The sequence below is a fragment of the Amblyomma americanum genome, chromosome 1 (genome assembly GCF_052857255.1).
Source record: "Amblyomma americanum isolate KBUSLIRL-KWMA chromosome 1, ASM5285725v1, whole genome shotgun sequence".
Classification (NCBI taxonomy): Eukaryota; Metazoa; Arthropoda; class Arachnida; order Ixodida; family Ixodidae; genus Amblyomma; species Amblyomma americanum.
In genome coordinates, this window is record NC_135497.1 from 16,229,788 (window position 1) to 16,246,656 (window position 16,869).

Sequence of the window (16,869 nt, forward strand, 5' to 3'; positions counted from 1 at the left end):
CGAAGCCCCGTCCTCCGAACGAGAACCAGCTCACTCGCGAAACAATTTAAGCAGCCAACGTTGACAACATGATAGCAGGCTGCGTCAGAGCGACATAAATAGCCCTCCTGGAGAAAGAGTTCTCTACTTCCCTGTCTGGGTCAATATGATTCTATTGCATTCCATGCCACCTTCAACCCTTTCCATACATCTTTCGTTCTCACTTTATCGCGTGTTGGCTCGTTAACTGTTGCATCAGTTATGTGGTCCTTTCACGTCCTTTTAGCGCCTCGTTTCGGCTGTTAATTCACATTTTTGGGCAATGTTCTTCTACCGGCTTTTCTTGTATGCTGCCTCTTTGGTGTGGTTTCAACACCCACGAATGATTCAAGTGGAAAGGATAATATCGCCCTTAGCGCTATTCTTTTAACTTTCGTTCGCTTTCAAAGCTTCCTTTCAGTTTTTGTGGCACGCTACAAGACATAACATTTTGGATGCATTTTGCGAGTTAGAGGAACTAGGTTCAAACTTCACCCTCAACCTATGCGCCCTATGCGAATGGCACCCCATTTCCGCTGCCGAAAATGGCCGCTGCGCTGCGACACCATCGGCTCGGAATGAGCGTTTCTGGAGAATACTAAACTATTAAATATTAAGATTTCGAAAATATCCTTGGGCGTTCAAGCGTCACAATGCCCCTTACTTTGCATACAAAGAATAAAGACCTCACGCTTGATCTACGTAGCAGGGCCCCTTTAAAGTGTGGCTGACCCCTGACTACACCCGTAATATCGGCTCTACAAAGACGTTTATTGGTGTCCCACACGCTCCAGCTGAAATGTATGTCATACGTGTTTTATCTCGACCGATGTCGTTTAGAGCTCAATCAGCTAGATTTATGGGGACACCAACTCCTGCTCCTGCATCATCCTTTTTTCCTCGTTAAACGGGCCATGACAACCTATTTTCACGCATACCCTGCTTATCGCATTTAATTCTCAACTTGCTAAATTAAAATTCCCCCAAGTTTCAGTTGATTATGTGCGGTAAATATTTTTCAAACGAATTTTTTTCGTTTCTTCTGCGAACTGCTTGCCGGTCTGGCGACCTCCGTTCGCTGACGTCACGTGGGCATACACGTCCCGCGTCGTCTGCAGCACGCTGTTGAGGTGCCTGCATGCACACCGTAGGCGGCGGTCGCTCGAAAAGTTTTCTTTTTTAGCTTATCGAAATAAAATGGATTTTCAGTGTTTTCTTTTCGGAAACCGTCAGTTTAGTACGCAACCTGAGTGGTCGTTAAGAAAGTGGACTTGCTCGTGGGGCCCCTTTTCTGATTGTTGAGGAAACAAAAATCGATGGACCCCTGATTTATTATGTACGCTCATAAACATGTTATTTTTATGTTATCAGCCTGGCTTCTTTTGAGCAGTCAAGTGTTCTCGTATGTGAAAAGCGGCCGTGCCGTGCATGCCTTTGCTGATATGCGCCGTGAAAGCCGCGGCGTTTTGTAGCTGGCTACCAATTTCTTGTCCACTATTCATCGGCTCAATAATTAAACTCAAATTATCACGAGGTGGCACTAGAGTAACCTTGAGGCACGAAAGGAGCAGCGAAAAGTGCCGAATGAAACGACTTCCCAGCTGCATGTGTTCGTTTGTAAGTCGAACATACATTCCCTTCGGCTCGATCGTAGAACCCTTTTGCAGGAACCAAGCCGCTCGCAAAACCCTACGCGTCTCGAATGCTTTCACTGCCCGCACCAATGAATAGTCGCCGCCGTCTAAATGAGTGCTTGAAAACAATAGTACGTCATTCATCGTTTACTGTACGTGCGCATTGTGGCCTAGGAATGCGACGATCACGACAACTGCAGCCCCGCGCAGGGGTTGTTTACATAGCTGTGCGCAAACAGTACTGCTCGTTTGCTTGGCATAAAACGCAAGGTAGGCTCTCCTTATCTTAAATATTACGTAGTATTGCTCACAAGTTATAGTTTTACCCATTTACACATTATGATAACACTGCAATAAGCGCCGCTGATGCTATATCGCCTGCTTGGGAAACGCTTCGCGTAGGACCGGCGCTTCCCGCTAATTGTATCTGCTTCCTCTTATGTCATCAGTATTTGATTTTAAAGCGCTTTAGCAAAGAATACGTTCCAAAATTACTTGAATTAATGAAAGCAACAAGGATTTGTTGTCCACAGTCGACGCCGACGGCTGTTGCCGGCTGCCTTCAGCGCATGCTGTGCAGACCGGGTCACATATCGGCACTTCCCCCTTATTGTACTAGCGCCCTGCGATGTAGGTAGTCGTCGCTTTGAGGGCACTGTAGCCAAACCTACGCTCGACAGCTATTTGCAGGCGCTAAAACTTGCGAATTCGCTCTCCGAAATCGCACACACGAATGCTGCGCACTCGCTAAGCCTCGTCACGAAAGGGGCCGGCGGTCCACCGTATGCCGAAATTCAAGCATCTGGCAGGAGTTCCCCGCTGATTAGTAAGAAAGTGTGAAGATATGAAATGCAGCCACTCGTTTCGTTTTTTTCGATACGGATAACGTACACAAGCGCACTTTTTCCGGCCGTCGCCTCACCGGGCGGGAAGCTTTCGCTCAGCCGCACAAGCCCAGGCGGTGGCGACGAGCGGCACCGTCGTGCGGCGTTTTCTGCCCTTTTCGCTTGCCTCGCCGATAGGTTCTATGCGCAGGCACCGATTGAAAGCACATCTTCGCTGGTGCACGCATATCGCGTATGTGGCCGTGGCTAGCATCAGGTTCAATAAGTTTTAAAATTCTTGAGTTTATAGAATGTCATACTAACTAGTCCCCCACCATACTCTTCTGGTTCCCACTAAGCTGACACTATACACTACTGCGATACGGGGTCGTTGGTCGTGCTGGCGTCGTCGTCGGTATAGCTTGACAGAACAGTGCGTCAGCGATGGCTTTGCTTACGGACCAGCCAGCCGACCGCCGATCGCCGTCCTATCGGCCTAGAGTAACCGTACCCTATACCTATACCGAAGAATAACTGCGTTACTACTATTAACGCTTTTACAGCACCACTCACTCATATATGGGGGCGACTGCTACTTCAATCGCCCGCGGAAGTAGAGGGGGGAATGACACCTCGCTGCGCACATTGCAGCAACGAGAGCAGACGACGTTGCTCCGTGTATGCACTGGTGACGTCATGATAGCACTCAATATGGCGGTCGCTGGCGGTGGGAGGAGTTTCCCGGTCTCAATTTCGATCGCCTTTTTTGGACGCGTCCAGGGTAGCTAAATTTCGGAAACTGAATCATAGGCTCTTGCATTAGTTACTGAAGCACAAAACTGCAATAAGAAGAATGACCATGTCATGGCCCCTTTAAGAGAGACGTGTTGGTTTTAGTAGCAGTCATCTCTTCGTCTTTTTTTCCAGTTCTATATAACGCTGGTTGGTTAACTACAACTTGGTTCCGGTTAGATCCTTGAAGCGCTCCAGATAAAGCTGCGTCACTGCTAGCGAATAAGAAAAACGGCAAGACGTAGCAAGAATACGCTTTCTTTTTCCTTCGGAATCGGCGCAAGTGACATTTGGCCTGGAGTTCTGTTTCAAACTTCTCAGCACGAACACTGCAGGCAACCACGTTTGTGCGGCGGTGTTCTATAACCTCTTCGCTCCATGCTTTCAATGTGGGATAAATGTGAAGCTATCGATAGTACCATCGATACTTGAGTCATCTATGGCAATATCGATAGTATAAGATCACGCAATATACTGCACGTAATCACTACAGTATAAAGTTGGCGACGTTTACCGCGTGTCCCGAGCACGCTGGGCAGGTGGTGGTAAAGGTAATAGGGCTCTCCGTTCTCAAAGTCCACGCGTCACCGAGCGCTGCAGTCACGAACAAAAGTTTGCCCGATGCAGATTCGCGGAAAAAAAATCATTGCGGCACGGTCAGTCAAAGGAGATCAGTGAAATGCCTACGGGCATGACGAGACAAACGTGCTCCATCTGAAACGCAAACTGGCTTTTTTTTTTTTGCCTCGAATTCGCTTCCCGCATACTTTTGTCCATGACTGCACAGTGCACGATGTATTCAGAGTACCGCGAAGGTCCTAGTTGTGCTGGCAACAACGGCCGGAAAAGCATCGCAGAACGCGCCTGCTTCTGAGCCAGCACCAGATGGAGCAGCGCTTATTTTTGCGGACTTCCGTGCTCCTGGGAGTTTAGCTGAAGTCCCCGGAAGCTCCTGGTTGTGCCAGGTAAGCCTGTAAAGAACGCTTAGCGCCAGGACGCAGACGATTTAGATTATGCCAGGCCAATTATTGCCAACAGTTCGCAACCAATACGCGGGGCGTTGTTAATAAGACTTCCACTTCTATACCTTGCATCTTAATTTATATAACGGAGTGTGGCATTCTTAAATTGCTGTGACAGATAGACGTAAAGAAATCGCTTCGGCCCAACGGTTTATCAGACGTTTTTTTTTCACAAGCGTTATGTGCACCAACTCTCTCCGCTCCACAAAATTTTCTCTTTATCGATAGAAATAACGTCCCTGCCTGCCGACTGGCTTTATGAAGGTAGTCACAGTTAAAAATAAAACGGGAGCAGGCCTTTAGTAAACATGTACAGACCAATATAACTGACCAGTCGTTGCTGCAAATCGATGGAACATGTTATTAACAAACCAATCATAAGCTACATAAACAGCAAACTGCTATCTCCTTTGTTGTTCATGTTGTACCTGCAAGAGTTAAAAGACCAAACTAGAGAGGTGTGGACTAGGCTTCAACCTTTCTTTTTCAAGCAAGGAGACTGGATTAACGGTTATTACCGGGTCTAATGCACGCGGATGATACAGTGCTAATGGCTGACAACAAGGAATATTTGCAAAAGTTCATTACCATCTGTGGCACACAGGGAGATAGATTAGGTTTCAAGTTTAGAAAGGAAAAATCTCCAGTCATGATATTTAATGACGAGGGCGGTGAGCATAGAATACAGGAGTTCACGCTAGAAGTAGTGGATGAGTACAAGTATCTTGGGGTGTGGATAAATAACGGTGGTGAGTATCTGACAGAGCATCAAAAATATGTAATGAATAAAGCTAGTAGGGATGCAGCTGTCATGAAAAACAGGGCTCCGTGGAATTAAAATAGGTATGAAGTGGTAAGAGGCATCTGGAAAGGGGTGATGGTCCCTAGCCTGACTTTCGGTAATGCGGCCCTGTGCATGAGGCCAGATGTTCAAGCAAGGTTAGAAATTAAAGAACGTGGTGTAGGGAAGGTAGCTTTGGGAGCACATGGCAATACACCAAATCAGGGGGTACAGGGTGATATGGGATAGGCGTCGTTCGAGAGCAGAGAAGCTAGCAGTAAGATACCATTTGAGGAGTGATTGAGAAAAATAGGGGAAAAGCAGTGGGCTACGATAGTTTTCAGATACCTGTACATGAGGAATGTTGACACGAAATGGGGAAAGAAAACTAGAAAATTGACAAGCAAACATCTGGACAGCCGTAAGGGGGCAAATTAGCAATTATCGGTTAAGAAAAAGGTTAAAGAAACAGAGAGAGCTCTGCGGAAAACAGAGATGCTGACGAAATCGCCACTGGGAACATACCGGACGTTTAAGCAGGAAATTGCGAAAGAAAATATCTATGATAATTGTAGAGGAAGCTCTTTGCTATTTGAGGCCAGGACTGGAGTTTTGCGGACTAAAACATACAGAGTCAGGCACCACGAGATAGACACGTTGTGCATTGCGTGCGGAGAGAAGGAAACGGCTGAACACTTGATACTTTTCTGTAAAGGGCTTCACCCTATCAAACAACCACCCAACCAACCAACCACCCAACCAACCACCCAACCAACCAAACCCCCTAGAGCCCCTTGATATTGAAAGTAGCGAAACTCTCCTCCACTCCCGCATTTTTTTCCTCGATTCCCCTCGCCCGCCGGCTGTGCGCGCTGCGCACGGTACGCTTAGCTGACCATCACGGGCTCGCCAGACCCATGTTTTCGCTGGCACACATGAGCGCACCGAAGTTCGCGCTTTTTTTCTTGACGACCTATTATCAAACACTACCACTAGAAAGTGATGCGGCATGGGTGACTCTACCACGAGCCACATTTATCATTTTCTCGTTCAAGCAATGAAAGCGCTAAATGTGAGCGCTTGCGGCATGAACAATCAATCCGCACTCCGTGCTCATCAATACGGCATAGTTTCTATTATCCTAAGATTTGCGTTACTTTTGTATATTCAACATCTTTCAGCACACTGACATTCCGCTAAATGTAGATTTGACCTAGCACTACATTTTTCCGGAAATACAGTTTATGACGCTGTTCTTTTGCAATCAAGCGAGGTAATGATTGCGGTAATTTAGGTAAAGATGTTTTACGAGAGAAGTTTCAGAAGCATGATAGTGGCTGCGAAAATGTTGGCAAATTTTCTTTAATGCGCGTTATGCATGTTTAGCAGGTTTCAGACCGAAAATTAAAGCGTGGCTCCTCGGAGTGGTGCACAGGCCGCGGCTTTATTGCCTGGTCATTACAAATTTCATGGCAGCATGAAAGAGAAGAATTTTATTTTCTAGTTTTTTTTCCGTTAACTTTATTAGCTGCTGCAGAAGTGAGCCTGGCCATGAGTTTGGCTTAAAATTTTGGGGTGATTGCTGGTGCCAACAAACGAGCTTATTAAGTGGCGGAAAGATATGACAATCTCTTGGTGACTCATTTACGTTAATTCCTCGAATGCATTCAAAGACTGCTTCAGATGCCCGTGCAGAATCAATATTCAGCACTGTAAAGCACGATTCGTACTACCTTATACACTACGGTGTTAAATAATCTGATGTTATTTCGAAAACACCATTCGATGCAGTTATCATAACAATTTCGCCTGCGACAAGTCAAAGCTTGTTCTAAAAGGCACCTTTTCTGCGACTCAATCCTCAGGTAGCATTAGGTATCGGAATCGCGGTAGAGTTGCGCGCAGTCGCGACAGCGGAACGAACGCTTCAATCGCAGTGAAGATTAACATCCCCTATCATCCCTAATGCAGCGATGGCGTAGAGGCAGACCATCCGCCTCGTGTGCAAGAGGACCGGGGTTCGAATCCTGGTGTCGACCAATTCTCCGCCGGATTGAAAAAAAAAACTCCGCGCGTCGATGAAATTGCTCAACCAGGCCTGGGGTGCGGCCTGAGCTCGGTGACCAGAACCTGCAAACGTACTCCCTCACCAGAACAAGATTTGGCCACCCTGGTGTAGTACTTGACCACACCCTTCTATGATCAAGCCAATTAACCCTCGGCCCTCAGTCCCCAGCGGCTGCGGAGCAACTGGCCAAGGCGGCAGTCAGACCTGTGACGCAGCGGAGGGTGTTAACAATCTCTCGCTTCGGACAGGCCGCCACTGGAATCTGAACCTGGCAACGTTCAACGCTAGAACCTTATCTAGTGAGGCCAGCCTAGCAGTGCTGTTCGAGGAACTAGCGGGCATTAAATGGGATGTCATAGGGCTCCGTGGGCTGGTGTCATTTTTTGCTCGAGCAATCGCTAACAGCATGACGCCATTTCCTCTCCGGTTTGTGCATTGAAATGCACCGCAACCGGACATAACGTGGCACTGAGAGTAGAGTTTGAATTGTCAGTGCGTAAGTCAATGGAGCTGGACCCGCAGCAGAGGCAGACGGCGTGCACATAGCGCCGACGAAAGAAGAAAACACAAGAAAACGATCATTTCACGCTCGTTGCCTGGGCGACAACCGGAGGGACCAATCATCGTTCAGCAAAGCGCCGAGCAGAGAGTCGGGCGAGGAGGATGTGCGAGAGTCGCGGCGGCAAAGTTGACAGAAACGCGCTACTTTCAATATCAAGGGGCTTTAGTTTTCCCTAGTTCCGCCACCGGCTGCGTGTTGTATACCACTTTTGCTCACGAGTGTACATCAGGCACCGCACTTTAATATTGCCACAGTACCAAGCAATCCAGTGGCGCCATACCACGGCCGAACTGTTTTAGATGGGACTTGCCATGCCTTGCGCATTCGAGGGGCTAGGGGATTCGTTTTCTTCCTCGCTCGAGCTCCCTGCTGCCTTGCACTCCCAGCACGTCTAATTAAACCTAGTTTGAGTGCATCGCCCGTTTGTCGGTGACATATTTGGTGGAGTTCAGAGGCATGTCCCCACGTCGGGAAAACTGAAGACGGCGTCCTCCGGGGGTAGGGCTGCCGCTACTGGACCGAGTCAAGAGCCTCCACCCGACGATTCACCGCGACGCTCCGCGACCGACGGCGACCTGACCCGACGATCTCGACGACGCGCTGCAACTGACTGGTCTCCGCCAAAATTCCGGTATCCGCCGACAACCACGACGTTACCACACTCGTGGATACCGGCGCCAATTTTTCTGTAATGAGCAGACGGTCAGCCACGGCCTTGAGGAAGGTTCTGACCCCTTGGTCTGGGCCGCAGATCCGGACAGCTGGTGGCCACGTGGTAACTCCGATCGGTGTCTGCCCTTCGCGAATCCAGATCCGCGGTGTTACTTTCCCTGGTTGATTTGCTGTGTTATCCGAGTGCTCCAAAGACCTCATACTCGGTTTGGATTTCCTTCAGCAGTACGGTGTCGTTATCAACCTCCAGGAGCTAATAGTGTCATTTTCCACCCAAAGCCCTGTCGACGACGATACCGAGCCACGCTGGGCTAAGTTATGCGTCTGTGACGACCACGTATTGATCCCGTCAAGAGCCAGCATGTTTCTTACCGTAGAGTGTGACAACAGCCCCAGCACTCGTGGCATCGCTGAAACCGACATCTCACTGCTCCTGGGTCGGCAAGTCTGTGTAGCTCGCGGAATTATTGAACAGTGGGCGAACCGAACTTTTAGTGACCAATTTTGATTCTGAACCCTAGTGTATGCCTGGAAAAACAGCTATAGCGTATTTCGAAGAACTTGGCGAATTCGCGGGACAGCACGAGCAATCGGAAATCCCGGCATCAATGGAGGCACCGACCACTCCCATAAAAACCGACGTGAACGTGAACCTCCCGTCTAATCAGAAACGCTGCCTCGAGGGCATTATCGAATCTTTCCGCTACGGTTTTGCCTCGACCTCCAAGGTTAGGCAGACTCCGCTCACAAAGCACCGCATTATATTTGACACAAACCAGGGACCGTTATGCCAGCCGCCTTATCGGATCTCTTCGAAGGAACGGGATGCCATTCGCCGACAAGTTAAATAAATGCTCCAAGATGACGTGATACAGCCGTCGACGAGTCCGTGGGCATCGCCTGTTGTTCTAGTGGCGAAGAATGATGGAACCCTACGGTTCTGTGTCAATTGCAGACGTCTAAACAAAGTCACGAAAAAAGATGTTTATCCTCTGCCACTGGCTACGCCACGCCACGTACTTCTCGTCACTAGATTTACGCAGTGGCAATTGGGAAATCGAGGTGGACGAACGCGACAGGGAAAAGACCGCCTTTATTGCCCCGGATGGTCTGTACGAATTCCGGGTGCTTCCTTTCGGCCTGAGCTCGGCTCCCGCTACCTTCCAGCGGATGATGGACACCGTGCTTGCCGATCTAAAATGGCAGTCCTGTCTCGTGTACTTGGATGACGTTGTCATCTTCTCTGATACGTTTGAAGAGCACCTGAGGCGCCTGTGCGCTGTGTTCGCAGCAATTCGTTCGGCCGGTTTTTCCCTCAAGCCCGAAAAGTGTCACTTCGCTTTCCAAGAGGAACTTTCTCGGCCACATCGTTAGCGCTAAGGGAGTCAGCCCTGACCTCGATAAGACAGCCGCTGTCGCTGCTTTTCCCGTGCCAACTGATAAGCGCAGTGTGCGCCGCTTTCAGGGTCTCTGCGCCTATTATCGGCGTTTTGTGCCGAACAGCTCTCAGATCGCTGAGCCCCTCACCCGCCTCACGAAGGATGCCGAACCGTTCCTCTGGGGCCAGGAGCAACAACAGGCCTTCGAAGACCTCCGCACTCGTCTCCAAAGTACGCCCATCCTTGGCCACTTCGATGAGTCAGCCGACACTGAACTGCACACCGACGCCAGCAACATCGGCCTCGGTGCGGTCCTTCATTAGTGGCAGGATGGTATCGAACGCGTCATCGCATACACAAGCCGCACCTTGTCACGCTCGGAGGCGAACTGTTCCACTACTGAAAAAGAATGCCTGGCAATTCTGTGGGCAGTGACCAAGTTTCGCCCGAATTTATACGGCCGCCCTTTTAGAGACGTCAGTGATCACCATTCGCTTTGTTGGCTGGCGAACCTCAAACATCCCTCGGGGCGGCTTGCACGCTGGAGCCTTCGCCTTCAAGAGTTCGATGTAACCATCGTTTATAAATCCGGTAGGAAGCACAGTGATGATCACTGTCTGTCCCGTGCTCCTATCGAGGACAACCGAGCTGATCCCGACGACGATTCTGTTTTTCTCGGCGCCATCTCCAAGTCCGTCGACACTCAACACCAAAGGGACGACAGTGAACTACGGCCTCTCATTGATTATCTTGAAGGAAGCGCTGCGTCGCCCCCGCGAATCTTCTCACGTGGACTGCCGTCATTGTTTGCGCGATGGCGTTCTGTATAAGAAAAACTACAACCCGACGGAAGCTGCCTATCTGCTCGTCGTACCTGCGGCCTTGCGCGACGAAGTCCTGCAGGCGTGCCACGATGACCCATCCTCTGGTCACCTGGGTTTTTTCCCGCACTTTGGCGCAGATACGCCAAAAGCACTATTGGCCCAGGGTTGCTGCAACTGACCAGCGTTACGTCAGAGCTTGCCGCGAGTGCCAACGTCGCAAGACGCCGCCTATTAAGCCAGCCGGACTACTGCAGCCTATTGATCCGCCACAAGTCCCCTTCCACCAAGTCGGCATGGACTTGCTCCGCCCATTTCCGGAGTCCTCGCTGGGTAACCGCTACACTGTGGTCGCCACCGAATACCTCAGCCGGTACTGTGAAACTAAAGCTCTTCCCCGTGGTACCGCTGACGAAATTTCAAACTTTTTTGTTCAAAATATTGTGCCTCGTCACGGTGCACCCATCATCGTTGTAAGTGACAGGGGAACGGCGTTCACCTCGGCCCTTACGCAGGAAGTTATGCGCCTGAGCGGCACAAGTCACCGCAAAACAACAGCTTACCACACTCAAACAAACGGACTCACCGAACGGCTCAACAAGACGATCGCCGACATGATTTCCATGTATGTTGACGCAGACCACCGCAACTGGGACGCCATGCTCCCTTACGTCACATTTGCCTACAATACTGCTCTACAAGAAACGACACGATTCCCTCCATTTCGTTTAGTGCATGGTCGCGAAGCCACAACCATGCTGGACGCCATGTTGCTTCCGACCAGTAGTACCTCATCTGTTATGGGTGCTGCCCAATTCGTTCGTCACGCCGAGGCCGCCCGCCAACTCGCCCGACAGCGCATCCGGCACCAGCAAGCCCTCGACGCTCGCCGCTATAACCTCCACCACCGAGCTGTTAGTTACCAGCCCGGTGAACAAGTCTGAATTTGGAGCCCAATCCGCATGCGTGGGCGCTCCGAAAAGCTTCTGCACCGATATTTTATCCCCTACGAGGTACTCCGCCAAGTAAGTGAGGTGAACAATAAAGTTCTCCCCCAGGGAACAGTTCGCTCCTCTAGACGCCCGACCCTCGAAGTCATCCATGTCGCACGGATGAAGCCTTACCACGCCCGCTAGCGCTTCAGGCGTGTCTACACCAGGCACCGGAACATTCGCAGTCCCTTGCCTTCCTGCTTCTCATTGTTGCGGCACCAAGTCGTTGCCCCTCAAAGAGGGGGAGTAATGCCACAGTACCAAGCAATCCAGTGGCGCCATACCGCGGCCGAACTGTTTTAGATGGGACTTGTTATGCCTTGCGTACTCGAGGGGCAAGGGTCTGCGGTGCTTTCCCCGAAGGACACGTGATATGGTTTCGCTTATGTATTGCCGCTTTTTGATGTGTACTAGGTTGTTCATAATCTTGTACAAGAAAATCAGTCGTTTTCGTTTCCTTCTGTGTTGAAGAGGGAGCAAGTTAGCTAAGGTATAAAGTGGCGTTACTGCATCTTTTCTTTGCAAGCGAGAATATATCAAACGAAGTGCGCGTCACCCCACCCGCTCAAGTTCGGTTACGAGTGTACCCCATCTCATACGCATATTCCATTATTGGGCGTACCAGCGTCTTACAAGCTGATAGTCTGGTATCCTGTGTAGCATATTTAAGTGATCGCCTAACATATCGCAATCCTTCGCTAGGTTTGGAGACTATGTTAATCCCGTGCGTTTTCCACCACAGGTTTGAAGTAATTGTCACTCCCAAGAATGTGTGTTCTGTCACTCGATTGTTTGCCAGCAGTGAATACCCAAATTCAAATGGCTAGTGTTGGCGTGTCGTTGTCATACATATTGTGTTACTCGCGTTTAACGACATTTGCCAGTATATACGCAATTCATCTTTATTTAACACGTAATGTCGACCTTAACGTGCTCTTCAACAGAGTTAACACCAGTGCAAATAATGCAATCATCTGCAAATAATCTACCTTAATTCCTGAATCTTTCCTAAGATCGCTTACATATACAACAAACAATATCGGCACCAGTACCGCGCCCTGTGGTACTCCCAACGTCATATCACATTCACTAAATACATTCCCATCAACACTTACAAATTGTCGGGGGCCACATGAAAAGTTTACAGCCAACGAGTGATAATTCGGGTTCTGAGTGCTGATTGACACTTGCTTAAAAGTTTTCAATGGCTTTACTAAACTCTGAAAAAATTACGTCAATTCGCTCCTTCTGATCACTGATTTCGCTAAAATCGTGCATTGGTTCTATTAATTGTGTGACTTTTGACATTCCCTGCCGAAAACCGTGTTCGCCCTTATTAAAAAAAACTAATGCCTGTTAATTATTGTCGAATTTTCTTTGAGACAATGTGGTCTAGATGCTTACAACATGTCGAGGTTAGAGCGATTGGATAACAGTTTTCAGGCCTTGAGGCTTGAGAGAGTTTTGTTAATTTTCCAATAAACGGGAACTTTATCGGCTCATAAAAACGACCATGAGGAAGACTAACCAAACAACGGTGGGGTGCATGGAAAAATAGTACAGGGGTGGGCACTAAAACTTACAGGCGCTGAAGGTTGGCCATTGTCAGAAACAGCGAGTCCGGCAAACTTGTCAGCTTGTTGTTGTTCAGGCGCCTGCAATACAAATAAAATACCTTCAGAAAATCATACCAACAGATCCCAAAAATGGTCATTCGGACAATTGATCCGAGTATCACCTAGACACACTCGTTACGCGGTGACACTTAACCTCGGTTACCGCGGATCGCCATCGTTCTCGGTTACGGACACGAGCAGCCCATTGGATGTAAGAACCCAAGTGGCAGCGTACAGCTGCATTTGCAAATATCTTTACAACGCAGTGTCTAGCAGCTACAGTAGGAAGCCTACATGTCGCGCCCCCTCCCAGCTTGACAGCCCTTGACATACCCCAAGGGGCAATTTTTGTCCACATGCGCAAGAGGAGTCCGTAGTGCTCGCATCATGTTCATTGTCGAGAGGGAAGTGTCGATAGTGCGCCAGGAAGCTAATGCAGCAGCACTGCGTTACGCAATCCTCGAATTACTGCAGGGACGGCAGCCGACGGACCCCAGCCGAAGCAAACTTCGGCTGGCACAGGTAAAGCGAGACTGCCGGGAACCTACTGCTGCTTCTCGCGTACATTCTGCGAGTACCGTACTTTTTACCCCTTTATTACGTTCGCGCATGTAATGTTTGATGCAGTCCGCGTAATGTTTACTATAAGTGCTGACGCACTGCGGGCCCACACCAACTCATCCCGACAATTCCACCGCGTCAGGACCACGCAATTATGTGCGCTGTAGACGGGCTCAGTGGGAATGGAAACCAGTATTGCAGTTTTTACTGGCCGTATTGCTGCTTCGGGCTTTTGTTGTGAGAGTTCGGTAGCCTAAGGAATTTGGATATCGCGATGAAAAGCGTGGGCCCAATGTCCTCGTTAGTTTTTAGACGTGCTGGTTCCGTGATGAGAACTCCTAGGGCAAGAAGCAACAGTTCGCATCCGCGCCCGTGCTGACCGTAATTCTCACGCTAGTGCACTCGCAATACATGAGCGCCCGCTTCCTTGTTTGCAGCTTAATACATTCGCACAGAGGCATTGAAAACGTCACCATCCCTCTGAGAACGCAGTTGTAGCAGGAACAAATTTGCAGACATGGCTGTTTGCCCGCCGTTCTGCTGTACGGTGTTGGGACTCAGGTAGCGTGGTCGGGCCGGAGAAGAGACGATGAAGATCGGAGGAAGAAAATATTGAAAACTTTATACAGGCTATTTGCGTAATGTACAAGTACGAGCAACTGAGAATGGCTGTCAGTAAAAGGGAGCTTCTTAGTAGACGGGAGCATCTCAGCAACCGGGTGTCTCCTAGAAAACGGGTGTCTATCGGTACCAAACCAGCAGCCCGTTAAATACCCTTCGTATTCCCCAGATCCCTGCCTGGGGAATACAGTTCGGAGAACGATGTCCAAGCCAACGAGCCGAAGCAGACACTGGTGGTACCGCCCATGAAGGGTGGCGGTGCTGATGCTACCACAGTTCGTCAAAGAAAATGCAAAAATGACATTCCCCGAACACTGTCACGTTGATGTCACCACAGGTGCCAGGAGGGCGCCCACGTGAGACAATGCCAAGCCGCTTCCCAGCAGGGGGATGAACGACCCTGTACTTCGTTTTCCGAAACGCGGGAACTCAGTCGAAGTCGCAGCTGTCCGTCAGTTATCATCCCCAGCGTGACTGGATAGCACACTCGGCCAAGTGGCGCCGCCATTGTCGCCGCTGCCTTCGCCACTGCTTCCGCGAACGCCAGTCCTTGCAGCCGCGTTTCTTCTAGAAGGCTCATCCGCCTTCCCGTTGGTTTTCTAGGAATCCCGGTCGAGGGAGTCCGTGTCTTTCCCCAATTAGACTAGAAAGCATGTCGGGCATAACAGCTTCCCCGCCGCCAGACAATTCGTCTGAAAGATGAGTTCCTCCTATGCAGCTAAGCTGACTGGATGTGCGAGAATGGACTCTCGTTCTGCAGTCCTCCGACTCTCCTTCTCTACTGGGGATGCCCAGCTCCGGGATCTCTGCGAGGCGAGCCAAACAGGACCACAACCGCCAAGCGACACAAAATAAATATCAAGTGCCGTCTGAAACCCGCTTGTCCCGCCAGACCAAAACTAATTGTTAACCTGCTGCAATGCTGAAAAGCGCTATGGGTATCAGATAAATACTAATAATATTAATATTAAAGCAACCCTGATTACACATAGACATCCCTCTAAGTAAAACCTGAAACGAAGGCAGAATTTCCACAACAAACACGAACTGCATACCCGATGCAAGGTTCAGGTGTTCGGACCTCCTCAAAGCATTGCCGTGGTGCATGACCCGATGCAACCAGGACAAAATTAGAACTGGTCTGCAATCGGTCGGAAAGGTTGAAACGGTCTCGAATGTCACCCGAGCAGGGAGGAATCAACCGAGAGGTTAGACAGAGGCTTTCAATTTTCCCCCAAGCTATTCCTCACTCGCAACAAGCACAATTGCTCGTGTGGTCTTCCTTTCGTGCGGCAAGGCAAAAGGCAAGATAGCGGCCATTAATGTGCAAAACATGCACAAGAAATCCAGCAGAAGACGGGCCGCTATATACAGAGGATGTCGTCGACGATTACTGCCACCGGGTGTACGTAGCACGGGAACGATGCAGCACCAAAGACGAAAAGGGTAGCTCCGCACAGACTGCCGGCGGGGATACAACGGAAATCGAAGAATCTGTGTAGACCGGGAAGTGTAAGCGAATGTGCCAGGCTCGCTACCGATGCTGATATGAGAGTCGTTTTCCAAGTGGGCGGCTTTTATATCCAGGAATGGGGACGGCGGTGGCACCCGGTGGTAGGAATCGTCGACGCTATCCGCTGTAGAAAGCAGCCAGGCTGAGGAATCCGCACGTGTACGTAGCACAGGAACGATGCAGCACCAAAGACGAAAAGGGTAGCGCCGCACAGGCTACCGCCGGGAATACAAGGGCCATCGAAGAATCTGTGTAGACCGGGAAGCTTAAGCCATTGTGCCAGGCTCGCTACCGATGCTGATAAAAAGAGTCGTTTTCCAACTGGGCGGCTTTTACAAAAAGGAATCGGGATGGCAGTGGCACCCCATGGTAGGAATCGTCGACGCTGTCCGCTGTAGAAAGCGCTGTAGGTCCGCTGTAGGTTAGCTCCGCACAGACTACCGCCGGGAATACAAGGGCCATCGAAGAATCTGTGTAGACAGGGAAGCTTAAGCCATTGTGCCAGGCTCGCTACCGATGCTGATAAAAAGAGTCGTTTTCCAACTGGGCGGCTTTTATAAAAAGGAATCGGGATGGCAGTGGCACCCCATGGTAGGAATCGTCGACGCTGTCCACTGTAGAAAGCGGCCAGGATGAGGAATCCGCACGTGTACGTAGCACGGGAATGATGCAGCACCAAAGACGAAAAGGTTAGCTCCGCACAGACTACCGCCGGGAATACAAGGGCCATCGAAGAATCTGTGTAGACAGGGAAGCTTAAGCCATTGTGCCAGGCTCGCTACCGATGCTGATAAAAAGAGTCGTTTTCCAACTGGGCGGCTTTTATAAAAAGGAATCGGGATGGCAGTGGCACCCCATGGTAGGAATCGTCGACGCTGTCCACTGTAGAAAGCGGCCAGGATGACGAATCCGCACGTGTACGTAGCACGGGAATGATGCAGCACCAAAGACAAAAAGGTTAGCTCCGCACAGACTACCGCCGGGAATACAAGG

General features: G+C 49.9%; 1 protein-coding gene across 1 annotated transcript in view; it reads right to left on the bottom strand.

Moving 5' to 3' along the window:
- sli (slit guidance ligand) overlaps window positions 1-16,869 on the bottom strand; it is a 408,240-nt gene that overhangs the window by 265,961 nt on the left and 125,410 nt on the right. The window contains exon 4 of the mRNA XM_077643187.1: window positions 13,149-13,220. Coding sequence (XP_077499313.1) covers window positions 13,149-13,220 — 72 coding nt within the window. The remainder of the gene's footprint in view (window positions 1-13,148; window positions 13,221-16,869) is intronic.